Source organism: Convolutriloba macropyga, chromosome 2 (genome assembly GCF_964194025.1).
Source record: "Convolutriloba macropyga chromosome 2, txConMacr16.3, whole genome shotgun sequence".
Classification (NCBI taxonomy): Eukaryota; Metazoa; Xenacoelomorpha; order Acoela; family Convolutidae; genus Convolutriloba; species Convolutriloba macropyga.
The window spans coordinates 60,993,002-61,020,088 of record NC_134469.1 but is presented as its reverse complement, the minus strand read 5'-3'; the positions used below and the strand labels follow the sequence as shown (position 1 = coordinate 61,020,088).

The window sequence follows — 27,087 nt, the reverse complement described above, 5'->3', positions numbered from 1 at the left end:
ATACAACCCCTTCTGCCTTTTACGTACAATCATTCGCCCTCAACAGCCCAGCACAATAATAAAAGGAGATCTAACTTCGAGTGTAATTTTCCAACTGAATGCGTCTCTTCTTTTTTAGGAGGTGTAAGATTGTACTCGGATTCTTTTTCGGGATAGATTGATAGTCAATTGAACGCTCCATTGATTCCCGAAATGCAGTCTGGCGGGAATCCAATGCCTCTTAAACTTAAAAGGACGTTACAGAAGTTTTTGGAATATGAAAAAGGTGTGTGGAGAAGATTGGTTATCTATTTTTTTAGCCACAAGTATTATTAAATCCGGGTGTTGAGGTTTACAAACCCTCTCGCGTCTTGTTCCTACTTCCCGTCTTCTAGCTATTTTAAGATTGTTCTCCTTTCTCTGATTGTGAGTATAGATTATGACCATTTTCATTGGGGGGGGGGGGGGGGGTGCGATTCGGGTGAGTGGGCATGCTTATGTGACGATTACATCCTTGAGCTCTGTGTTTCTGAGGTTAAAGATTATAATCATCTTATCGTTTAGCTATTTTCTTAAAAATTGTGTTTTTGCAGGCGTATTAATGTAGGCTCTGTGGTCATGATAACCAATCAGTCATGCTTGCGGACTGAAAGCAGTGTGTTACGAAATCCCGGTTTGTTCGTCTTACATAACTCTTATTAGTTATACTAGGTTTTATATATGATTGGTATGAATTGTCACTTCTTCCCCAACTCGACATTACCCCCACCCCTGCACATTGTTCCACCCGTAGCCCTGCCCCCCCCCCCCTCCCCACTTCGCTGCGCCCACCCTAGGCTATTTCAAATAAGCTAAGCTAACCCCCCAAAATCGTAGCTAGCTACTGCCGAAGCCAACCGCTCGGCAGTCGTTTGAGAGCAATTTGCCCGGCTTTAGCAGGTTATTATTATTTACTTAATTGACCAAGGTGTAATATTTGTTGTTACTTTCCTATATTACGGAGAATTGTAACACTGTTCTGTTAAAATTGTAATGGAAGAATATTACGATTCTCGCTAATACTGGAAAGTAACGACAAGCATGAGAGTTTGATTTCTCTTTTATTGTTTCTAGAGTCATTTTTTAGATTAATTTAGGTTTCAGATAAATGCTATGGCAGTCTTCTTGAAAAAATTAATCAACAGTGCTACACGATGTCCGACCTCAAATTTAAAGACAAGTCCAGCTGCTTTTACATTTATCCGCAATATGTTCATTCAAGTCCACCACACTCCAAACCCTAACAGTCTCAAATTCACCCCCGGTACAAACGTTCTAGAAGGATCTTCTTATCCCCAACCGACTCTTGACATTCCATCAATAAATGAATCTGCCAAATCACCCCTTGCTCGACATCTGTTCAGAGTTGAAGGTGTGAAAGGTGTTTTGTTGGGCTCAGACTTCATCACAATCACAAAATTACCAGACATGGACTGGGCTTTGATCAAACCGGATCTTTTTGCTGTCATTACCGACTTCTTTGCCAGCAATTTACCAGTTGTGAAGGAAAACATGGATCAAACGGACGCTGGGACTTCAACGAAAGACTCAACAGGAGAAATTGATTTTGAGTAAGGATTTTTGCAGATTTTGAAGTAATTTTTATTTGAATAGCAAGCGTCGCTATAAGGAAAGAAAGAAGTATGGGTCGCTTATTGTTTATGTATTTATGTTTTCGTTTCTATAGATGTAGGATAGGCACTTCTTGGCGAATTTTTTATAATACCTCAAAAATTATAACTTATTGCAAATAAGTACATCCATTTATGCGAACAATGTTTCACCCCACTGCTAATTGTGGAACTCAAACTTCTGAAATTTTCAGAAATTAACTTGAATTAAAATTCACTAACGGTCAAATATAGCCATTGTTTGCTCGATATCAGATCTGTTGGGTTTTTTAACTTAAATAAAATAATCTTTTTTCATCAACTTGATTGAAAAGGAAACATAATTCAAAAGGAATCTGGATTACTTATCTATAAACAAAATATTGAATTTTGCAGTTCAAATTGAGTAAAATTTTAGTGTATACTTGTTTATTTCTGCCCATTGTATAATTGGAAGATTTTTTTGAAAATTATCAGAGCGCAACTCCTGGCAACCAAAAGTCCAGTTTATGATGATTGAGGGCTGCGAAATCACAATTTGCGTGTAAGTAGTTTTCGCCGTGCTTTAGAAATCTCATTAGGGGCCGAAGATCCTGGAAAATCTTTTACATCAGCTAAAAAAAGATCAACCATTAAATCAATCACGCAACTTCTAATCAACAGTGTTTTGATTGCTTTTATAGTCAAACCAACTAAATATAACTTTAAAAAATACTTATCGAATCAACCCTTTCTAGCATCTGAATTTTATAGATCACATTGTTTATACCAACAAGATTGTTTTTGCGAGACTTTTCTTTATTATGAGAGAAGCTCTTTTGTCTAACCAGATTTGCGAAGCTCAAATGAAGCAATTTTTCTGGAGCAACGTTGAGTACAACTTTTTAAAAGCTGTTTCATCTCAGCCGGCTATTATATTATAGAGCTTCTGTATTGGTGCGCTCTCCCTTCTTTTCTTGTCAATAAAGCGTCAAATTGTAGTAGTGATTTTAATCCCATTGGAGTTGTAAGAGGAGCGAAGAGCGAGTATTGTAAGTTTCGACATTTTCTCAAACTGCTTTAAAGTCAAGTTGTTTAAACAGATTTTTGGTTTTCGAGAACAATTTTTTTAATCGCTGTCTTCGCTGTTTTCCTCCTGATTTTTTTAATAATTTATTTAAAATGTGATATGTGTGTTCACATAGCATGATACCTAGCTGCGTTTTTTGGATGGTTTTGATGGTTTTTCAAGACGTGGACGCTATCTGTATTAATGAAATCCAGGCAAGTTTTGAATTTTGCCTGTTCTTGTCGTTTTTTTTGGTTTTGTTATTTAGTATAATAAATGATAGGTCTGAAAGGCTCTCTATTGAGAAGTCTTAAAGGGAATATACTGACTTCATTTGAATTCTATGCGTATTATTGAATTTGACACCCCTTTTCAATAAATATTTAATCCTTTTAATATTTTCATCTTTTCTCGTTGTTTTTTTTCTTAATTTTTGTGTCATTGTGGATAGCCAGTTCATTGTTGCTTTGTTATGATTAACACTTTGACCAATTCAATAGTTTGATTGATATCGAACGGTTTTCAAATTTTTGACACGACTTGCTTTTTTTAACGTTTTTTGTCGTTATTTTGGTGTTTTGTCACTTAGTCTTATTGATCATACATCTCATTGGTCCTTTTCTAAGAACGTTTTGAGATTAACTAATTGTCTCCAAGTTAATTAATGAGTGATGTTGAATCTATCTAATTATTTGCATAACAAACAGTTTTCACGACTTTGAGACGACATGCTTTCAGAATATGTTGGGGAGAATTTTTGGATTTTGGCCGTTTTTGTAATGGGTTTTTGTTTTGTCGGTTAGTCAATAATTATAGTTCTCATTTGTTCTCGACCTACCCATAATTGACTGCACTTGAGGTTTTCAGTTTAATGACACAAATTTTTATTGACTTTAACTTCAGTGGTTTTCGAAATATAAACCTTTGTTGTCCGTATCTGTTGCTTTTGTTACGTGCTTCCCAAGGTATTTTCTTTATGATGGTTCCTATCTATGGTAATAGGATATCTATGAGGAGATATTTTTTTGGTGTGTGTTTCAATGACTTTGATGCAACTTATTTGACTTAATGACATCGTAAAGACACGTTCTGCAAAATGTTGTTAGTTGTCTGTATACTTTCCCTCTCAGTGGTTACCTACAAAGTTAGTGTCTGCTGCTTTAACTACCGATGTGTAAAGTTCGTTTCATAGTGGCGTTCTTGGTCATTTAGTAAACTCTCTTTCGATAAGGGAAGTGAAATAAATTTGTTTTAAGATTTTTTTGTGTGTTCTGTTTTAATTCGTGGAAATCTTGGTTTTCTTGGCAAATCTTGTCTATTATCTGAGACTCTTTTTTAAGCATACCGTTAGTGTCGTCTTAGATTTGCTCAATTTTTTCCAGTTCAATTCAGGAGTGTTCCTGTGGTGTTTTTAATTTAAAAATGTTTTGTGTACAATCTCTAATGCTTTTTAATATTGGAACACGCCTCTGTGTCTTCTCACTAAGTAACAGGAGTTTGTCTAGCTACAAAATGAAGAAAGTTCGCACTTCAATTGTGTTTTTACTTACAAATTTTTTTTCTTTAAAATGAAAACCTGCACTCATGTGTCCAATTCAGTCAATTTTACTCAAACAGAACCCGTAAAAAGCGGTTTTGGTTGGTATTTTGCAGCAAAAAAAAACTTCTGCCTCACAAAAACTATTAACTGTTGTTTTTGTGCGGGTAATAACATTAATGACTCCTATAGAAATTTCGTGACATGAGGCTGCTTTCTACATTAGACTGTTTAAACAGCACAAGCATCGATGTCAGTTTAAGTCCGAAGTCTGTTGGGCTTAAATTTTCTCAATTTTTTTAAGTTCTTTCCTCAAGTGGTAGTCCTTTTTGTAATGGTTATGAATGTGTCCCTTAAAGACCAATTTTTTTCATCTTACTGTCATATTAAACACCTTAAAACAAGGTGGAAATTTCTGCCCTTCATTTTCATCGAATTATATCTAACGAACCGAACCAGCATCGCTGTTTGTTTCAACGGCTACTGTTTATAAACCCGTTTCAACGGCTACTGTTTATAAACCCATCATCTTTTCAAAATTGGGAATATACATGGAAAGCCAGCTTTTTTTCAGTCAAATAATTGCTTTTTGCTTTAATGCAGAACTTTCTTAAGTGATTTTAAATGCATTAATGTGCGTTTTTCAAAATTGTTATCAATTTGTGTTCTCTTTTTGGGAAGTGTTGCCATTTCATACGTTTTCATTGAATTGCAATTTCGTGGAAAGTGTATCGTTTCAACCGAGATAAGCAACGTTTTTTTGCCATTTGGTGCTAATTTTCTTTACAGAAATTTTGTATTTCTCTCCACACGTCTCATCGATAAAAATTGGCTTTATCTTGCCTGCAGATTATTTTTTGATTAGGTTTAAGAAAATAGCTATTGATTTTGAAAAATCAATGTAGAAAAGGTGACTGTTTTTTTAATTCGCATTTCACTCACACGTATTCACTCAAAAATGATTCAAAATTCAACAGTTTTTGGTTCTCAGCCATTATTTTCTATTTAAGATCAAAACAGGATTCCTACTAAAAGGCAGGCGTTTGATTCGACAAATTGTAATGTAGCTGCATATTATTTGGAAAGTATTATAACTAAAACTGGAAACAAACAAGTTGTATTGTAGCAGTTTGTCGTGACAGTCCCAGATGCTCTGAGAGCCAAAAATGCATTTTGACTTTATGCGAGTTTCAAATAAAATCTTTAGCTATTAGAAAGTACTTCTGTGCGATTCCGTAATATTTCGCGATAAAAACCTCGTGTTTTGCTCAAATTTTTATTTTTCTTCTGGATGAAATAACCATTTTTAATTGCTCTCAAACGAAGTTTGTAGCAATTATATTAGTCCTGTCGGTCTTTTTTTATGCGATTTTTCGCTTGACCAATTTTTCGTCTGACGCTTTTGACTTTTCGTCCTCAAAAACGGGATAAACAGGTAGCGCCCAGCGGGCATTATGTGCTCTTAGAGCCTTTCAGGTCTGTTTCAGCTCAAACTGTCTTGGAGACTTATACTTATACTTATGGTGTGAGGGGCGGTTCTTAGAGGTTGACACCCCCCCCCCTTTGTTGACCCCCCCCACCCACTATTGGCTCACCCCCCCCCCCCGTGGCTAGCTACTGACCAAGCCAACCGCTCGCCGGTCGTTTGAGAGCAATTCGCCCGACGTTAGTCGGTTATGTTATTAGTTTTGTGGGCTTCGTTTGCTTGGTGTCCCATTGAATTTCAAAACGGTGGTTGTGACCATTGGATAAACTAACAACGAATTATTTGAAAAAAGAGCAAAAGATTGTTTGAACGGGTTTGTTTGATGTATGGTCGGATTTGTTTTCAATTCACCTTAGGCACCGAAGCCAGCGAATTTTTAAGTTTCGGCTGTTTCATCTGTAGGCTTTAGATAGTAGCTATTGAATGAGTTTCTCACAAATTTAAAAACTCTCTAACTGTTGATATTTTAAATCAATGTAAAATTTTCACTTCCCAATCTATTAGTTTCGACAAATTTTGAAATTTTTGCTTAAAGAGTTGAGTATGAACTTTTTCAAGACGATTATTTTGAAACTAATTCTGTGCTTCTGAAATTTGTGTCACCTTGAAAAGTCTATCAATCTTTAATATTCAGACGTTAAAGCTTATTGGTTTTAAATGTTTGTGACTGAGAGGGTGGGAATATTAGATGCGAACGCACAGACCTGAAACTCCTTGTTTCGTTATTTCTCATTTTGCGTAACCTCTAATTGACTTCAATTTTGTTGCAAATTTTGTTTTATTTTAAAGCGTTGTTGCTTTTAATCTCGATGTTTACTTTTGGGTTTTCAATTTCGTGATTCAGTCATATGCACAACAAATTATTAAAGTTCATTTATTAAAAGCCGCAAAGCAATAGCTTGGGCTATTATTGGCCTTCTCTTGGACTTTTTACAATTGAAAGAAATTGAATTGTATCACTGTAAAAAAGTATTTCAAGGTTTTGCATCTCTTTTATTTTCTGTGTCGTCACGACCAATGTTTTTGATTTTTAAAAAAGTAACGTGGAAAAAGTGGTGAATTTTTAAATTGCTAATAGCTTAAATGTAGGTAATTTAGAACTACCCGTTTGAAAAACGAGTTCGGGTTAAACTACATCGTTGAAAATTTGAAAATTATGGTCAATTTTTGTTCAAAGCTTTTTTCTACGAAAGAAATCGTTAGTCACGTAGTTATAGTATACTATGAAGCGCATATTGCAATACATTTTTCAAGTGTATTAATTGATATTCGCATAATTCCCACAAAATTTTAGTTCAGAAGTTTCGCCTAACGGCTACAAAAATTACTTTAGCCTAATCGAGTTTTTGCCTAATATCCAACTACTCGTCAAATTGAAGTGATGATTTCGGTCATGCTGAAGCAGGAAATGGGCCTAAAAAGCTGTTGGTTTTGCGGCGTCAAATGGTTTTGGCACTATTTTTAAAGTGGAGTGAGAAAATGGTGTTTGAACAAAAGTTCGCTTTCTCGCAAATGGTTTTTTGTTCACATGCGGCATTTTGACATTGATTTTTACTGCTTTTTTCAAGTTATTATTATCTGATTTTTTTCTAAACACTTTGCAATCCATTCATAGTCCATTATAGGTCTTGTTAATGGCCGCACACTGATAGCTGGGGCTACTATTGGCCTTCTCTTGTTTTTATTTTAATTTTGTCGTCAAGATTTTTGTTACGACCATATGACGTCACAATCACTTCATATTTGCTTTTTGTTCATTCGTTTAGTGTGCGTGACGTCATTTTAACTCTTAGTGAAGCTGGTTTTTTTCCTTTGCGTGATTAAGTTTTTGGTCACACGTGACTTACCTCACTCTCAAAAATTATTCCTCACCCTGAGAATGACTTTTCTTTAATTCAACGAAAAGGTCAAGTTAGTGATTGTCACTCTTGTTGAATGTTATTTGAGAGCGTTTAATAGAAGTAGAAATAAGCTAAACAGATCATTTATCAAAATATTAAGAATCAGCTTTTAATAAAAAACAGTTTTCGTTTATTACCTTTTTGAGACTGCAGATCTACGAAGCTTTTGCGGCTGCTTTCTGGTGATCTGCCAGCTATGCTTGTCTTTGGGTGCAGTTGTTACTCTGCATTTTCATCTCTTACATCAAATTTTGATATGAGCTATCTGATTTTCTTCGCAACACGGTTGAAGGCATTGGATGGGACCTGACAATAGTAAGCCAAGCGATATAAATGGTTTAGGCCCACAAGCTGACACGTGTCTCTCATAAACATAACTGCCTAAGTTTGTTCATTCTGATGAAGCTCTCTACTTAAGCTTTCCCGTAAATATTCGGACAGTGACTGGCTTATAGTGAAATAATTATGGAAATGGGATGCTAGGAGGATTTACAGGGCTTACTATTAATGGCTGTAAAGATGCCTCGATTTAGTTTAGTCTCTGTTCATCATACATCCACTTAAACTATTTTTATCGAAAAAGCTTTTGATAATTGTTTGTCCTGGTGATTAAATGGCGCCAACCCCAACCAATTCCACTATAACCATGAGTCATGGATGCATTGTTTTCCGTCGAAGTTTTATATATTAAGACTGCGCTCTTGCTATTTTGAGATGACCTTTTGCGTACTTAATAGGAACAGCATTGCTGGATCTATTGTCTCTCCTCACCCCTCCCCCTCCCCTGCGTTTCTAAGACGTTAAAAATTATGTTAAATAATACATTAAGTTGAAAAAAATAGCACATGCGCCATGCGCCCCATCGGGCTTTAAAGATACATGCCCACTAAGGCGGGGTCTAAATAGATCAGTATTTTTATAGCAGTGATATCTGTTTGTAGCCCAGCAGATGAGGCTATTGTGGAACAGATTGTGGAGTTGTTGGACAGTCGCATTAGACCAACAGTGCAAGAAGACGGAGGAGATCTCGAACTGAAGGCGTTCAGAGATGGCATTGTGAAGCTACGTATGCAGGGTGCATGCTCTTCATGTCCCTCTTCCACAGTGACTTTGAAGGTGAAGCACGTTTTTAATAGCTGCTAAGGTTCTTTCTTCGGCTTTCGTTAATTGCTTTCAAACGAAGTTGTATGTCTTTTTTTTTACAAAAGTTTCCCCTGAGCGTATTTGAATATTCAAGTGCGTCCTTGATTTTATGAGTTTTGCATGATCTTATTTGCTCTCTTATTGGCAAATTTGAGCAGCTGAACGCAAGTGGTTTTCATATATTACTACTAAAAGTTGATCAAAGTGCGCCCAATTGAGCAATTACATCAAATGTACACTATTGATGTGAAGTAGTCACATACGACCGAAGTGTGGAGCAATTATTGTAAATGTGTGTGTCTTTTTTACGCAAATTGTTTGCTTGACTATTTTTCCGCGTTTGTTCTAGAACATTCGGTGACTTCTCAACTGCCTTTTTCACGCTTTACTTCATTGTTGAGTGATCTCAATTGTTCTCAGTCCGAAATAAAGTTTGTTGCTAATATAAAAACGATCAATTATCAAAGCCGTTTTAGATTAGTGGTTAATATGTGTGACTGCTGTCCTGGTTAGAATCCCTATGACGTCCGAATTTTTGCACCCATAAAAAATTTAGTTTAACCCCGCAAATTAAATCGCCCCTGTCTGCCGTTCAAAAGCAATTTTTCCGACGTTAGTCGGTTTATGTTTGAGATTGCGCTTTGTTTGCGGAACAAATAAATAAGAGAACGGAAGTTCAGCTGGAAGTTTTACCGCCGACTTGACAAACAAACGAACAACAAGTCACAACAAGTTTAAGAGGGCTGTTAACAGGAAACGAAAGTAAATATGGATTGGAAGACTTCACTTTCATTGAAATGCAAACTGTAACACTTGCCAATTACTATGCAAGTCAAATAAGTTTTCCGTAAAATTAAAAGACGGAATTTTTTTAAGCGCTGTCGTTTTAGTTGGTGCAGAAAATTTGTGATTTTTTCATTTTATCATTAACAAAAATAACAATTGTTGTTGTCGTAGCTACCGTCTATGCATCTTAACAAGACGGCTTGTGCCAAACTGTGCTTATAACATAATGTTCCAACATACTCTCAAAATTATCAAAACTTTTTGTTCTGAGAGGAAAAGCTTTTTTCATTATCAATTTTGCCAACTTTTCCGGAGCAACCTTGAATAAATTCTTTTTCACCTAATCTTTGTTTCCAGACTCGGCACAATTTTTGATTTGCCAAACTGATATGTTGTTACCAAATGTAAAACCATTTGAACTCTCATTTATTTTGAGAGATAAAGCAGCTTTTTACAAAGACTTGATGTTCAAGAACTGCAATCATTTGCAAATATTTGTCGGTTTAAAGAAGCATGCCCAGGCCCTTGCAAATTTTTAATCTACTGAAACCGATAACAATAACTCTGAACTTTTTAAAATTCTTTTTCTGTTAAAAAATTGCTATTTGTTAAAAGGCATTCATACAAAATTTATATATTGTTTAATTTTGAATTAAAATCTTCAAGAAAATGTTTACGTTTGTAATAAATTTTTCATATTAATTATTCAGGAACTGAGTTTTAAGCAATTCTTGAAAACATTTGTGTCTTTTCTATGCCAAATTTCTGCTTATCTGCTCTCTTTCAGAACATTCTTTCAATTTCACTTGCTTTTCACGTTTGTGTTCTTGATTTTTCTCTTGGCCTAATTTGTTTTTATTGAGAAATCAAGTCTGCTTTGCAAAAATAAATGGTTTGTTCTATGAAGTCATAAGGGCATGATGGCTGAGTGGTGAGTGCTTTAGTCTGAAGCTCTGGAGGTGTTCGGTTTGAATCCCTCCATAGTCAGATTTTTGCACCCATGAAGAAAAGTTTATGCTACGGTCCGGCCCCTCTGAATTGAATTACCCCGCCTTTCGTTAGTAATTTCTCTGACATTAATCGCTTTTCTTATTTGAAATTGACTTTACCCTTTACTGCTTTCGTTAGCCTAAGCTTCTAATCAATCGTTTGAGAATAGAGAACATAAAATGCAAATTCGTTGGTGTCACGCCCCTATTTCGTTCCTTATATTTTCGTGATGATATTCCTTAAATATCCATAAATAAGTGCTATAAATTAGTTCATATTCAGTTAGTTTCAAGGCCATATATAGCCAGTATTTCCATCTAGGCCTGTAACCCCTAATTTGTTTATGTTTACGAGAAACAACCGCAGATTGACAGTTTTACTAGCAAACACTTCAAGTGCCTAAAAGCCTCAATATTTACTTTTTTGAGTTTCTTGATGATAAATTCACATAATCAGTAAATAACTTCATGAGAGATTATGTACTTGGTGAAGTAATTATTCTGATAAAGTAGGTGCTAATACGGAATTGTATATGTACTGAACAAACACCAAGAGACGTACAAAAGCCGGAAATCGCCCTACTTAAAAGCCAGTAAATATTTGCGAAGGACCAATACAACTCAAGGCACAGTCCTGCGGAACCCACTATCAGCAGAACACCGGAGAACCAGCCTAAAAATCAGTAGCCTATCATCTTATAAAACTTGATAAACTTGAGAAACTTCTTGTTAAATTATTAAATAATTCTTGCTAAAATTAATTAAAGATTGAACTGGAAATTCTCTTGAAAACCTCCAAGCTTGGTAAACTTAGTTACAGAAGAAATAGCGACTAACTTAACACTAAAATGCAAGGCAAACTAGTGGATATATCACGCATCCGAACCGCTCAATAAAAGGCTATTACTGGCTAATTCTATTCAAAATATATCTGCTAAAAATCGTACTGTGAAACATCAAAATAAGTCCTTGTAAAATGACAACTATTCAAGTTAATTACTCCTCATATAAACCTCAATAACACCACGAGGAACACTACTAAAATCAGTGCGTAACAGTTGGTTTTATCAGTAGAACAGAAGATTGACAGATGAGAGAGGTGAAAAACTTTCAGGACTTTTTATTAATTTTTTTGTCAGTTTTAATTGTTAAAGATCATTTTTATACGTGTTCAAAAAATCACGTCTTGATGTAATTATGAGACTTGGGTCTCAGGCTTTATGTAAGTGCTCAAAGAAATATGAAAAAAATTGTTTTCACCTTTTGATTTTCGTCATTTTTGCTAATTGTTTTTCTTTTTCTTTTATAGAGTTTTCGTTGAAAGACGTTCTATTATGTAGAGGCTATTTGTTTCGATTTTTTGGCGTTGTTCAAGAGACCAGTGGCTGTAGCCAAATTACAACTATTTATTAAAATCGTGTTTTTTACTTTCGTTCGTTTGTTCACCTTTTCTGGAGAATCAAAACAGAATATTCAAATGGAAGTTATGAAATAAGTTTTAAATTAACTTGGAAGTTGAAAGAAAAAATCGAAAAACTTAAACGGTTTTCTATAGTTTTCTTTTATCGGAGTTTTGCGTCCGTTTCATTTTTTGATTCGTTTTAAATGAAATTTTAAAGAATTTTTTCGCTAATTTTTGTGCCGAAATCCCAATTTGTGAAGAAATTTAATAGCAAAGACCGCCCCAACACACGCCCTCACCAAACCGGTCTTTTCTTTCTTTCCTTCAGATTTTCAAACTCTTCTCCTTTTTCAACCTGGAGTAAAATTTGGAGTATATTAAAAATCAAAAGTAGCTTCTACGAGCTACAAAATGATGTTTCTCTAAGCTGCTCTTTTTTTCACTGTGCTGCGTAATCGAAAAGTGAAAAATTCGATGAGGAGAATGCCGGCCTGGCATATTTACATTTCCCTTCAAAGTATTATTTGATCCGCCCCTTTTTGTACTCAAAATTGGAGAATTGAGTATGGAGATCTGAAAATGGGGATCTCATAGAATTGTCGTTTCGTGCAGCTGTCAATATCATTGACAATTCCGGATTCTCTTGATTGCTGTTCACCTTGCTTTCATGCACTAAATGCTGAACTTTTTTCTGTTCTGTCAATTTTTGTCGGTCGATTTATTAATTATAGAGAGTATCATTAGAAAGCCAAAGCACAGAATTTTGAAATAAAACAATTTTTTTTTCGAGTTGTTGAGGCTTCAATTTTTCTAAACATTGATGTGGTTTGATGGTTTTTGTGAGTATTGATGTGGTTTGACAAAGTGATTTTGTTCACTTTTAGCGTCATTTTGTCCAATTCAAGTTTTTCTGTGTTCAAAGTTGTTGTATATGATTACGTATTACGCTAATATTTAAACCAGTTACTTGATTTTGGTTGATGCGTAGCAATAGAAAGACTGGTTTTGGTCTCATCTTGGATTTTAACAAACAATAAGTTTCGGATTGTGTCCGGTCGCGGTCTATTTGAAAAGTTATTCATACTTTTTTCATGTCAAATACAGACAAGTCATTTTTCATATCGAGTCTCTATTGATAACATGTCTGATTCACATTAGAACGAGGCGCAATGAACATATTTTTTTCAGAGAATAGCTCATGCTTTTTTATGGCTTTGACATTGTGTTTTCGCAAACCTTTACTGATTTTCGAGTGTTGCCTGCTTTTGTTGCACTTATTTTAGTTTTGAGACAAAGTACAATGAACAAAAATCACATTGGTTTCTTGAAGAGGAATAAGTGAACTTATCTGATGCTTTGAGTTGGTGCCTATTTGGTACTTAAGTTGTGGCTCGGACTCTCTAATTACAGGAACCCGCTTCTCTCTAGTGAAACAAAAACTGATCTGTTGATCGGCTGTTTGTTTTAACTAATGGTTTTGTTACTTTGGCAGCAGGATTTTTTTTAAAGAAAGTTTATTTTTGCATATTTTTTTTCTATATGTGGCTCTTTTTAAGTCTTGGCAACTTATCACAATAATGACAGTTCTCATTGGCGTTGCAAATATTCCCAATTCAGAATATCTACCAATTGTAGTGTATAGCAAATGGTTTTAATAGCTTCGACACTCGCACTTTTTATTGAATGTTTACTTTTTGCCTGTATTTGTTTCTCTTGGTTTTCCTGATTTTCAACAGGTACCATTCCCTTCCCATTGAGATGTGAAAGAAATTATTTATGGCCTTGAGTTGATTGGTAAGGGCGTTTAATTATTTTGATAACACTAGTTTTCATAAATTTTTGTGATTATTGAATTTTTGCTTACATTGGCGATTCTTTTTGAAAACTTGTCTTATTATCTCAATAATGACAGGCCCAATTGTTGCTGAAAAGAGTTAGAATCCAACTTATGGAAAATCTTGAGTGAATATTTATTTTTTGTGGCTTCAAAAATTTATCGCTCATGTAACTGAGTCTCTTCGATAACAGTTTCAATGCGATATCATGTAAAACAAACGTTAAAATCAGTATCGGTTTTACGTTTCAACTGATATTTAGATATTTATTTCACTTGGATCTTGTATTCTGTGTTTTCACAAAATGTTTGGTTCAATAATTGCTCTCGAACGAAGTATGAACCAATTATTGCAAATGTATTTGTCGTTTTTATGCAAAAATTTTCCTTCACTGTTTTAGCGTTTTTGTTTAAAAACATTCTCTGACTTCTTAAGGGAATTTTTCACGCTTCTGTTCTTGATTTTTGATTGATTCAAGTCGCCTTCATTCTGAAATATAATTTTGCTAACATAAAAGCAATTGTGAGCGAATGAGAAGCAAAGCCATTAGCTTAGCGGCTAAGATTGTGGACTGGTATCGTGGAGAGAGGGGGTTGAATCTTTGCAACTAAAAACCTAAGCCACAGCCTCTCTAATTAAATTGCCCCCGCCTGTCTTCCGAGAGAACTTCATCCGACGTTAGTTAGTTGATATTCAATGTTTGAGGTCCTATTGTCTTTTGAATATATTCCCCGTAAATTACAGTTCCTACTGATGTTCACTTGAGACCCGCTTGAGTTTATATAATCCTTTCATAGCTAATAATTTTTAATGGCTTCAATTCTTCGTGATTTCGTAAATTGTATAATTTTCGCTGTATTTGCTTGTGTTTGTTTTTTTTTGCGATCCTACAACTGCACCGATATTTGACTCCGATATGTGACTCTGTTACGCTTACGCTTTGCTAAGACCTTTTAAATATTATTTGCTTTCAAAATGTTCAGAAGCTTTTTGCACGTTGCGCCCTTTTCTTTTTGCCGACATGTTACATGACCCCATTAGAGAAAATCCCATTTGCTTTCTAATGAATAACGAGTGAATTTCTGTAGTAGATTTTACCTGATGGTATTCGCTTTGCTCCTAAGTATTTTTGCAAATAGATTTGAGTTTTTGCCGTAACTAGTGTTGTTTGTTTTTGTTTGTTAATTGCACTCAAAGGAAGTTTTTAGAAATAGTTTTAATCCGGTTGTCTGTTCTATGCGATTTTTCAGTTTACTGATATTTGCTCTGACGCTTTTACTTTTCCTCCTCTAAAACGGGATGAATAGGTAAAGCAGAAGGGCATTAAGTAGGCTGAGCAGCTCTCTTGGCGCCTTGTACTTTTTTAGTCTCTATGTATGTGTTTCAACAAAACTTTTCCCAAAAGCCTGAGCACCTCAGTACCTCCCCCTCTCCGCCCAGCCTCCTCCAACAACTCGCTCTTTGGACCCCCTCTCGTCCAGGACTCTCAACCCTAATCGTACCCCCCCCCCCCCGCAAACGCTGGCCCACTTTGCTCTGCCAACCTATCGCCGGTCATTTTTGAGCATTTCACCTGACGTTTGTCGGTTATGTTTTTTTGTTTGTCGTTTTTTTAGGGATAGGTCTAATTAGCCATCTACTGTGGCAAAGCATTTTTAGTTCGTTTATTAGTTCCTTTTTAAGTGATTTTTTAAAACTCAAACTATATTTTTTTCGAACTGTTCAGAATTTTTGTTTCCTATCACTTCTTTGGTAGACAGTTAAATGTGAATGAATAAGGTGGGAGCGTTATGTGTAAAATCGAATTATCGAAAATCCTTCTTGTTTTATAAGTGTGGTGTTGGTCAATTTCCATATTTTTTATCCGCCGTCAGCCTCTCAACGGCTATTATATAGTGCTCTCCTTTTTAAATTTCAAAGAATCTGAATTGTATTGGGGCGCTGTCTTTTTTAAGATCTTTGTACATATTTTCATAATTTTGAATTCAAATTGAAGTGTTGTTTTTGGTTACGCCGAAACGGGAAGTGGAACGAAAAAAACAATGAGTTTTGCGTCGTGAATTTTTTGGCTCGAATTTTGAAGTAGAGCGAGAAAATTGTGTTGTTGTTCACATGCGGCATTTTGACATTGGTTTTTACTTTTTTGTTTTTTCTCAATGTTTTTTTCTAAATAGTTTTCCAAATCTATTCATTCTGGGTCTCCTTTTTTGTTTCCTTGAGGTCTTGTTTTTTCAATTTTCTTTACCTTTTGATCACTTTTCCTTTTACATAAGTCACGATTTTCACGTTCCACTCATGACTTACCTCACTCACTGTTGTAACTGAATGGATGTCAATTTCTTTCAGTCAGTTGATTAAGCAGTGTCGTGAGTTCGGTCAATATCAATAAAGCGAAAGCAAGATAAACAGGATAAAACAATTAAACCTCAAGTTTTGGTTCCAATCAGGCTGGGGTAGTTAGAGGAGCAAACAGCGAGTAGTTGTAGGGCGTGGAATTTTCCAAACTGCTTTCAAGTGAATTCAGAAACTGGTGTTTAAACGATTGATTTTTGATAGCATTATTTTTTTTCACGCGCGGCATTTTGACTTCTGTTTTCGCTGTTCTTTTCTTCGTTTTCCTCCCGAATTTTTGGGACTGCAGATCTGCGAAGCTATTGCAGTCGTTTTTTTGCCATCTGCCAGATAAGTTTAATAATTAGTAAGGATAAGTTTCTGGTGCGATATTCATCCCCACCTACTATCCCCTCCCCCCAAGCTACGTACCTCCAAAGCTAGCTACCCCCTACCTACCCCCAAACCTACCTTTTGCAGAACCTACCTACCCCCGGCCTGACATGAAACCCTGAACTGGAAATTGAGGGAGCTGTTTTTTAAAAACATTTTTTTGGTTTTAATCGGTGGTCATTTTATTATTTTTCATTCATTTCTTTCATTTTTATGACATTGATTAGATAAATTAAGAGATTATATTGCACGACTCCTCAAGTCGTTTCTGGTATTATACTGGCTGTTTTTTATAAGATGTTCCTCAACATTGTTCCATGAAGAAAAATTTGGGGAGCTATGCTGGCTTTGGTGGTCTTTTAAATGCTTAGGGTGCTGAACTTGCTAAAAAGGCCTAAGTAAAAGGAGGTCAGTTCTTAAGGTCAGTTCTGTTTGATCCCAAAAGTGTTCAGTTGTTCTATTTTGTTAGTTTTTGTCAGTTGGGGATTAAGTTGAGGTTGACCAAATCTCATAAAGGTTATTTAATTTTTCTGATGTAGTTTTTTTACTATATGTTTTGGTTATGCAAATTTAATTTGACGATGGGTTGTTGGATAGTCTCTGGAGAAAGAAATGACTTCGAATGAGATTATAACCACGAAATTTAGCCCTTTTCATTTAAATTTGCTGGTTTTCCGATTTTTTGAAGATTTTGTTTTTTTTGCATTACAGGTCCCTTAGGGGCCAATGAAACCTGGGGCTCAAAAATTGGTTACTGGATAATTTCTAGAGACATTGAAATTTTGCGCCCTTTAAAAAAATGTTGCAATCTTCATAATTTTCTGGACAACTTCCAGAGACAAAGAAATTATTATAAAGATATTAGTGTCACAAATTTTACCATCTTTTCAATAAATGTGTCACTTTTAAAGCGTCCGTTAGTTTTTGAGGGGTTTTTGTCCATCTGGAGGGGTTTTGTCCAAAATTTGACCTTCAGGATACAGTTCTCAAGAATTTTAGCAATGCTATATTTTTCTCTATATTTATGAGACTGTCTGTTTTGCTGTCAGTGTTCAGTCGATTTTCTGGTCAGGTACAGCAATTTTTAGTTTTTTTGGTTCAGTCAATTCTTTGGATTGTATTTCAGCTATGTCCTGCTATGTTTTTCTTAATTCATTCTTGGTTTAACGTCACCACTTTCTCGTCTAACTTACCTCACTCTCTGTTTCAACTGACTGTATTTTGGAATTGATTCAGCAACTTTACGCGAATACATTTAAGGTGAAAAAAGTCGAAACTGTTTGTTTTAACTAATGGTTTTGTTACTTTGGCAGCAGGATTTTTTTAAAGAAAGTTGATTTTTGCATATTTTTTTCTATATGTGGCTCTTTTGAAGTCTTGGGAACTTATCACAATAATGACAGTTCTCATTGGCGTTGCAAATATTCCCAATTCAGAATATCTACCAATTTTAGTGTATAGCAAATGGTTTTAATAGCTTCGACACTCGCACTTTTTATTGAATGTTTACTTTTTGCCTGTATTTGTTTCTCTTGGTTTTCCTGATTTTCAACAGGTACCATTCCCTTCCCATTGAGATGTGAAAGAAATTATTTATGGCCTTGAGTTGATTGGTTAGGGCGTTTAATTATTTCGATAACACTAGTTTTCATAAATTTTTGATTATTGAGTTTTTGCATACATTGGCGATTCTTTTTGAAAACTTGTCTTATTATCTCAATAATGACAGGCCCAATTGTTGCTGAAGAGATTTAGAATCCAACTTATGGAAAATCTTGAGTGAATATTTTTTTTGTGGCTTCAAAAATTTATCGCTCATGTAACTGAGTCTCTTCGATAACAGTTTCAATGCGATATCATGTAAAACAAACGTTAAAATCAGTATCGGTTTTACGTTTCAACTGATATTTAGATATTTATTTCACTTGGATCTTGTGTTCTGTGTTTTCACAAAATGTTTGGTTCAATAATTGCTCTCGAACGAAGTATGAACCAATTATTGCAAATGTATTTGTCGTTTTTATGCAAAAATTTTCCTTGACTGTTTTAGCGTTTTTGTTTAAAAACATTCTCTGACTTCTCAAGGGAATTTTTCACGCTTCGGTTCTTGATTTTTGATTGATTTAAGTCGCCTTCATTCTGAAATATAATTTTGCTAACATAAAATCAATTGTGAGCGAATGAGAAGCAAAGCCATTAGCTTAGCGGCTAAGATTGTGGACTGGTATCGTGGAGAGAGGGGGGGGTTGAATCTTTGCAACTAAAAACCTAAGCCACAGCCTCTCTAATTAAATTGCCCCCGCCTGTCTTCCGAGAGAACTTCATCCGACGTTAGTTAGTTGATATTCAATATTTGAGGTCCTATTGTCTTTTGAATATATTCCCCGTTAATGACGGTTCCTACTGATGTTCACTTGAGACCCGCTTGATTTTATATAATCCTTTCATAGCTAATAATTTTAATGGCTTCAATTCTTCGTGATTTCGTAAATTGTATAATTTTCGCTGTATTTGCTTGTGTTTGTTTTTTTTGCGATCCTACAACTGCACCGATATTTGACTCCGATATATGACTCTGTTACGCTTACGCTTTGCTAAGACCTTTTAAATATTATTTGCTTTCAAAATGTTCAGATGCTTTTTGCATGTTGCGCCCTTTTTTCTTCTTTTTGCCGACATGTTACACGACCCCATTAGAGAAAATCCCATTTGCTTTCTAATGAATAACGAGTGAATTTCTGTAGTAGATTTTACCTGATGGTATTTGCTTTGCTCCTAAGTATTTTTGCAAATAGATTTGAGTTTTTGCCGTAACTAGTGTTGTTTGTTTTTGTTAATTGCACTCAAAGGAAGTTTTTAGAAATAGTTTTAATCCGGTTGTCTGTTCTATGCGATTTTTCAGTTTACTGATATTTGCTCTGACGCTTTTACTTTTCCTCCTCTAAAACGGGATGAATAGGTAAAGCAGAAGGGCATTAAGTAGGCTGAGCAGCTCTCTTGGCGCCTTGCACTTTATTAGTCTCTATGTATGTGGTTCAACAAATTTTTTCCCAAAAGCCTGAGCACCTCAGTACCTCCCCCTCTCCGCCCAGCCTCCTCCAACAACTGGCTCTTTGGACGCCCTGTCGTCCAGGACTCTCAACCCTAATCGTACCCCCCCCCCCCGCAAACGCTGGCCCACTTTGCTCTGCCAACCTATCGCCGGTCATTTTGGAGCATTTCACCTGACGTTTGTCGGTTATGTTTTTTTGTTTGTCGTTTTTTATTAGGGATAGGTCTAATTAGCCATCTACTGTGGCAAAGCATTTTTAGTTCGTTTATTAGTTCCTTTTTAAGTGATTTTTTAAAACTCAAACTATATTTTTTTCGAACTGTTCAGAATTTTTGTTTCCTATCACTTCTTTGGTAGACAGTTAAATGTGAATGAATAAGGTGGGAGCGTTATGTGTAAAATCGAATTATCGAAAATCCTTGTTGTTTTATAAGTGTGGTGTTGGTCAATTTCCATATTTTTTATCCGCCGTCAGCCTCTCAACGGCTATTATATAGTGCTCTCCTTTTTAAATTTCAAAGAATCTGAATTGTATTGGGGCGCTGTCTTTTTTAAGATCTTTGTACATATTTTCATAATTTTGAATTCAAATTGAAGTGTTGTTTTTGGTTACGCCGAAACGGGAAGTGGAACGAAAAAAACAAGGAGTTTTGCGTCGTGAATTTTTCGGCTCGAATTTTGAAGTAGAGCGAGAAAATTGTGTTGTTGTTCACATGCGGCATTTTGACATTGGTTTTTACTTTTTTGTTTTTTCTCAATGTTTTTTTCTAAATAGTTTTCCAAATCTATTCATTCTGGGTGTCCTTTTTTGTTTCCTCGAGGTCTCGTTTTTTCAATTTTCTTTACCTTTTGATCACTTTTCCTTTTACATAAATCACGATTTTCACGTTCCACTCATGACTTACCTCACTCACTGTTGTAACTGAATGGATGTCAATTTCTTTCAGTCAATGGATTAAGCAGTGTCGTGAGTTCGGTCAATATCAATAAAGCGAAATCAAGATAAACAGGATAAAACAATTAAACCTCAAGTTTTGGTTCCAATCAGGCTGGGGTAGTTAGAGGAGCAAACAGCGAGTAGTTGTAGGGCGTGGAATTTTCCAAACTGCTTTCAAGTGAATTCAGAAACTGGTGTTTAAACGATTGATTTTTGATAGCATTATTTTTTTTCACGCGCGGCATTTTGACTTCTGTTTTCGCTGTTCTTTTCTTCGTTTTCCTCCCGAATTTTCGGGACTGCAGATCTGCGAAGCTATTGCAGTCGTTTTTTTGCCATCTGCCAGATAAGTTTAATAATTAGTAAGGATAAGTTTCTGGTGCGATATTCATCCCCACCTACTATCCCCTCCCCCCAAGCTACGTACCTCCAAAGCTAGCTACCCCCTACCTACCCCCAAACCTACCTTTTGCAGAACCTACCTACCCCCGGCCTGACATGAAACCCTGAACTGGAAATTGAGGGAGCTGTTTTTTAAAAACATTTTTTTTTTGGTTTTAATCGGTGGTCATTTTATTATTTTTCATTCATTTCTTTCATTTTTATGACATTGATTAGATAAATTAAGAGATTATATTGTACGACTCCTCAAGTCGTTTCTGGTATTATACTGGCTGTTTTTTTATAAGATGTTCCTCAACATTGTTCCATGAAGAAAAATTTGGGGAGCTATGCTGGCTTTGGTGGTCTTTTAAATGCTTAGGGTGCTGAACTTGCTAAAAAGGCCTAAGTAAAAGGAGGTCAGTTCTTAAGGTCAGTTCTGTTTGATCCCAAAAGTGTTCAGTTGTTCTATTTTGTTAGTTTTTGTCAGTTGGGGATTAAGTTGAGGTTGACCAAATCTCATAAAGGTTATTTAATTTTTCTGATGTAGTTTTTTTACTATGTTTTGGTTATGCAAATTTAATTTGACGATGGGTTGTTGGATAGTCTCTGGAGAAAGAAATGACTTCGAATGAGATTATAACTTGAAATTTAGCCCTTTTCATTTAAATTTGCTGGTTTTCCGATTTTTTTGAAGATTTTGGGTTTTTTTGCATTACAGGTCCCTTAGGGGCCAATGAAACCTGGGGCTCAAAAATTGGTTACTGGATAATTTCTAGAGACATTGAAATTTTGCGCCTTTTAAAAAAATGTTGCAATCTTCATAATTTTCTGGACAACTTCCAGAGACAAAGAAATGATTATAAAGATTTTAGTGTCACAAATTTTACCATCTTTTCAATAAATGTGTCACTTTTAAAGATGTCCATTAGTTTTTGAGGGGTTTTTGTCCATCTGGAGGGGTTTTGTCCAAAATTTGACCTTCAGGATACAGTTCTCAAGAATTTTAGCAATGCTATATTTTTCTCTATATTTATGAGACTGTCTGTTTTGCTGTCAGTGTTCAGTCGATTTTTTGGTCAGGTACTGCAATTTTTAGTTTTTTTTTGGTTCAGTCAATTCTTTGGATTGTATTTCAGCTATGTCCTGCTATGTTTTTCTTATTTCATTTTTGGTTTTACGTCACCACTTTCTCGTCTAACTTACCTCACTCTCTGTTTCAACTGACTGTATTTTGGAATTGATTCAGCAACTTTACGCGAATACATTTAAGGTAAAAAAAAGTCAAAATCAATAGAATTGGGGTAAAGCAATAACACCCGGCGATAAATTCTAATGCTTGAAGAGAGTGCATTAAGTTGTCGAAGTTCTTTAGGTCACGCTAATTAGTTTTACTGTTATGGTTACTACGGTCCTACAATTTAGAGGCTGATTTCGCCATTTTATTGACTTTAATGAAACTGCGGACCAAGTTAGAGCACTTTTTAATACTTAGAAAAAAGGCTGTCGCCAATTTTTCGCATTTTTCTCATTGTTTCAATCTCAACGTCGGGCAGTGGGGTCCAAGGCAGCTGTTTTTTGGCAGTTTTGTTGCTCAATTTTGGTTTTGAGAACGCGATTAAAAAAGAAGTTATTTGCGTGGAGCTCATATTAAATTTTCATTATTGCTCACTATTTTAAATGCAGCGGAACCCTACGAAAGCTCTGTTTGACTATAAAATCATTTACTAACTTTGCACTGGCCAATGCGTTGCCAGGTTAAGGGAGTTTAAAGAAATGTCATTCATACTCCTTATTGCAACCAAGAGTAATTTGCTGCATTTCCTACAGGGAAGCATATAATTCTGAAACAATGACCCAACTTCCAGCAGAAATTATTTCACTTGAGTGACTCTTTTGATACACTACTGTAGGCATAATTGCTTCGTAGAATGTGACCTCCTGGGAGCTGAAATGTTTTTGTTGAACAAGCACTAAATATAGAATGTGATGCTGTGAATGCGAAAATTGAATGTAATGATGCTTTCTTATTGGCATGTAACTTGAATTGACAGAAGGCGGTACCATTGAACAAATTAACTCAACTAGCTAACTCAACTGATATTATAAATATACCTAATTTATCGCAGAGAAAGAGACCTTCACTGGGCATTGACTTCTTAGTAGTTTCGATTGCTATGTAATTTGCGCCAGTTTTCAGAATTTAGAATTTTTTATATTAACTGTTTTTGTAACAGCATGTATTCCTTCGAAGATTTTAGTTGCGCTCAAAGGAAACAAGGAGAATGGGTAATGTGAGTTCCATATTAATCTCCGCTAAGTTCAAAAAATCGAATTCAGTTCATAGGATTTTTGACGACTTGCTCTATACCTATTTGATGGTTTGCTGGTTTACAGAATGATAGCGGTGGTCTAATTTCAAAACAACAGGACGCTTTCGTCTGCTGCCGATTGATTTGCTAAACCTTCTCTTTTCACTAAATGAAGTAAATAACATAAAATAAAACAAATAAATAAATGTTGCTGGGAGGTTGCAATAAAATGCTATGATAGCTCCAAATACCTATAGTCTCAAAATACAAATGAAAAAAAGAAACCTGAGTAAATTCGATTTTTTTATATTGTTCATTAAAATTTTATAAACTGTTGTGATGTCTATAGCTGATTCAAACTTAATTCTGTAAAGTTGCCCTCAAATAACATTTAATAAGATTGAGGCATACTGAAATGACCTAAATTCCAATTAAAGTTAGCAAAAACAATTTGAGGGAGATAAACGGTCATTTCGAAAATGACTTCAGTTACCTTTGACCTAAAACTATCATTCACAGAAAACATATTAAAGATGATCCAATAAGTGGGAAAATCAAGCCTTCCTGGCAATTCAGACAAAAAAATTATGAAAAAAAAACGGAATTGAAACGAGCCTGACGTCATATGGTCAAAATAAAAATCTTGACGACGAAATAGAGAAACTAACTGGACAAGTCCTGAAATTCAATCCTAAGAAGTGGATAAAAACTTTTAAAAAACTAAAAAAAAAACTCCTTGACCTGACCAGCGGACGAATTGGCTAGCAAAACAGACAAAACAAATATTTTTTCACAAAAATAAAAAAATATATTAATCGCGTGTAATCTGTTGCTTTTTTGCTATTGGGGTACTGAATTCGAAGGTTAAGCATCAAAATTGCACGAAAGGAAGAACTTGCAATTTAGCATCAGAGTGACATATTAATGAGAAGTAGATAGGCACTTAGTGAAGTCATTGCTAATAGTTCAATTGATGTGACATCTAAATGATCAAATCCATGTGTTTCTCACCAAAATTTACAGGACAACTACCTTACAGGCTAGCATAAACCTGTTTAGAGCTATCGGAGATTTCCAGTTGCAAAAACGTGAAAAAAGATTGGAGAATTTAAAAGTTGGACACAAACTTTTATAATGTCATTGAAACTAATTTTGTTTTTCTTGAATCTAACTATTTAACGAGGCCCCTGACTTCAAAGGGTTACCCCACTTTGAAATAGTCAAAAAAGTGTTCAAAAATTGAACATTTTTAAATTCACTAATATTTTTTTAACTTGGCATCAGCAATATATATCCTCAAAAAACAGACAAGAAGAAAGTCCTTGTTTACACAAAAGACTATGAAATTTGGCCAGCTTTGTGTTAAGACTAATATATTTAAATTCTCTTGAAAATGGCGGGAATATATGGAAATTGCTTAAATGCGGGATAAAAAACTTTACAAAATGTAATATTGACCTTGCAGTTAGGCCTTCCCGACAATTTCAGTACACTATGACATTGAAATAATAGTAAAGACAGTTTTGGGCATTGGCTATAACCACCCTGAAAGTTATGTTTTGTTATATTTTTTGCTATGTTTTAAAAGCGTGTTTTGAAGTTATCGAATAAAAGTGTGAACTAAAAGTGTGAATAAAATTGTAACAAAAAAGAGACAAAGCATCATACAATATTTTTTTTTGGTTTCTAAAATGGTAGAGAAGGCCGCTCAGCTACTGCTTTTTTTAATAACAGTAGTGGAACACAAAGTGCAATAGTGGATAATAAAGTGCTCGCGATTAATCATTGTTGAGATCTTTCATAAAGTTTTTTGGGCAGGCCTTTTTTGAAAATGGGCGCCAATCGTGTATTGAGGGTCGCCACTTTTTACTTTGGTTGTTCTTTGTCTTCTCATGTGGCAAGGGTTTATGGACTACTGTTGAAAGGCTGAATTAAGCCCTATGCATTTTTCTTGATCACTTTTCAGCTTTAAGCAATTGTTGATCTCTTCCGCACAACTTTTTTTGGTGTCTTTTAGTTGGTACTGGGTTTGTTTATGGGGCATTTTAAAGTGAACTTCCATAGAAATAGTTGAACAGCGTCCAGAACGGAAACACTTGCTGACAGGTATCAATTCGCATATATAATTAATGGGGCGAGTATTTTTTTACTTGGATTAGTAATTGAAATCCGTTTTAGAATCTTAAAATGTAGTGGAGAGAGAACATTTCAAATCGGATATATCTTGCTCTAATATTTGCAGCTTTTGAGCATTAGAAGGCAAATCAGAATATTCCTCTGATGTATTATGGAGGAAAATACGACCGATATACGACTGACAGTTATGAGGTTATTTAAAGCCCTTTAGGAAAGAAAAATGCCGATTTATTTTAATGAATGAGCTTTATTTTCTATAAAGTTTGTAAAATTTTATTTGAACATCTTATTTTTATAAATTGCGGGCATATCATGACAAAAGAAATGTGAATCAAACTTCAGTTTTTGAGATAACTATCAATGAAATTTCATTGCTGTTCTGATTTTGTAAGCGATCGTGGTGATTTCGCTCGCTATATTACTTAATTAAGATCCGTGTTTTGCGTCTGTTGGCTCACTTATTTTGATCCCTTCTAAAATTCCTACTGCAAGAAATTAATCAAACAAAGCAGAGTACATACAGGAAATTAGGCAGGCGTATGATTTTATATCTAAAAGGTTTGCCAACACAATGGAGCAATTTTGCTTGAAAAAGTCGAATTTATAGTAGCGATTGTGCCTCCAATTGTTGCAAAATAACTGTAATAAGTGGTAGTTATTTCGCCTACATTGGACAATCAAAAAGCATTAATCTATTTTTTCAGATTTGAAAAGTTTTCAAAGGGGTTAAATTTTTTGTTACCTACTTACTGTAATCAATTTACATACCACAATAAACGTTTTGTTAGTCTCCTTACTGTCTGCTTAACAACAAGAGGATGCAGTGGCTTCTAAAAGGGCTCTGGTGGGTTGTGTGAAGAATTTGTGCACTACATCTGCCATTGTTCGCAATCATTTCTCACATGTGTTTTCTTGCTATAGTGATTGTTCATGCTTGTATTCTGACTTTATCTAGAAAAGTGAAATTGGAAAGGGAAGTTGTGATATTTAGGCGGGAGTACAGAACATGTTGCAGTTCTATATCCCAGAAGTGATTGGAGTTGAGGAGGTTCTGGACGAGGTTGACGAAATCAACAAGAAGGCGTTCGAAGACCTCGAACACAGAATCATGACAAAGAAACCTTCCATACCAGCTGCATCCACGCAAACTTTTACATAATCCATCCCAATGAAACCAACAGTGACGTCTGAATTGTTCCCTTTTCTTTGAAGAAAATGGCTTATATAAGCCTATCTGGACATGTGTCTCGACAATTAGGATGGTTCCTGTAGTCCTGTGGCCGAATGAGATCTTTTCTGCCGCCACCTAATGTCAGTAAAACTGGCAATTACAATTAGCATGTACCCATATAACAGCAATTATAGATGCTAATATGCAACTGGAAAAGGAAACTGTTCGGACATCTCTTCGCTAATTGATTCTCTTCAGTTTTATTGTCCGGAGGCGCTACAACAAACTGCCTTCTTTAAGGGATCTTGTTATCAATTGATCTTCGCTTGCTTACGCTATATCTCCTGAAAAATGAATGCTCTCAGCTTAGTTTTCATCTAATTAGCTATGTTTTTTAAATCAAATGTTGGTCAATTTTAGCAAGGTTGTCACTAATTTAAATGTTTTTGCAGCAATTGGCTGTATTTAGGTAATGAATGGCTGCTATTGGAGAATTAAAAATCATACTGCATCTTCGTTTTTGTTCCGACCCCACTTGTGGGGGGGGGGGGAGGAACTATATACTCAAATGGGTTTTTTTTGTTCAGTCAATTTTGGCCGATCAATATATTCATCGCAG

At 35.2% G+C, this 27,087-nt stretch overlaps 1 protein-coding gene across 1 annotated transcript; it reads left to right on the top strand.

Annotated features, from left to right (window-relative positions):
* The first annotated feature begins 1,083 nt into the window (after positions 1–1,083).
* On the top strand, positions 1,084–26,979 carry LOC142335388 (NFU1 iron-sulfur cluster scaffold homolog, mitochondrial-like). Its single transcript, XM_075383852.1, has 3 exons — positions 1,084–1,589; positions 8,542–8,716; positions 26,289–26,979. Exons 1-3 carry the CDS (start codon positions 1,132–1,134, stop codon positions 26,454–26,456), a joined length of 801 nt encoding a protein of 266 aa, XP_075239967.1. The 5' UTR covers positions 1,084–1,131; the 3' UTR covers positions 26,457–26,979.
* The last annotated feature ends 108 nt before the right edge of the window (positions 26,980–27,087 follow it).

Bases quoted from the DNA above. Each gene is read 5' to 3' on its own strand.
- LOC142335388 (XM_075383852.1), top strand. From the start codon at position 1,132: ATGGCAGTCTTCTTGAAAAAATTAATCAACAGTGCTACACGATGTCCG. The intron at 1,590-8,541 runs GTAAGGATTTTT...ATCTGTTTGTAG, and splicing joins ACAGGAGAAATTGATTTTGA to CCCAGCAGATGAGGCTATTG. The intron at 8,717-26,288 runs GTGAAGCACGTT...TGTGATATTTAG, and splicing joins CTTCCACAGTGACTTTGAAG to GCGGGAGTACAGAACATGTT.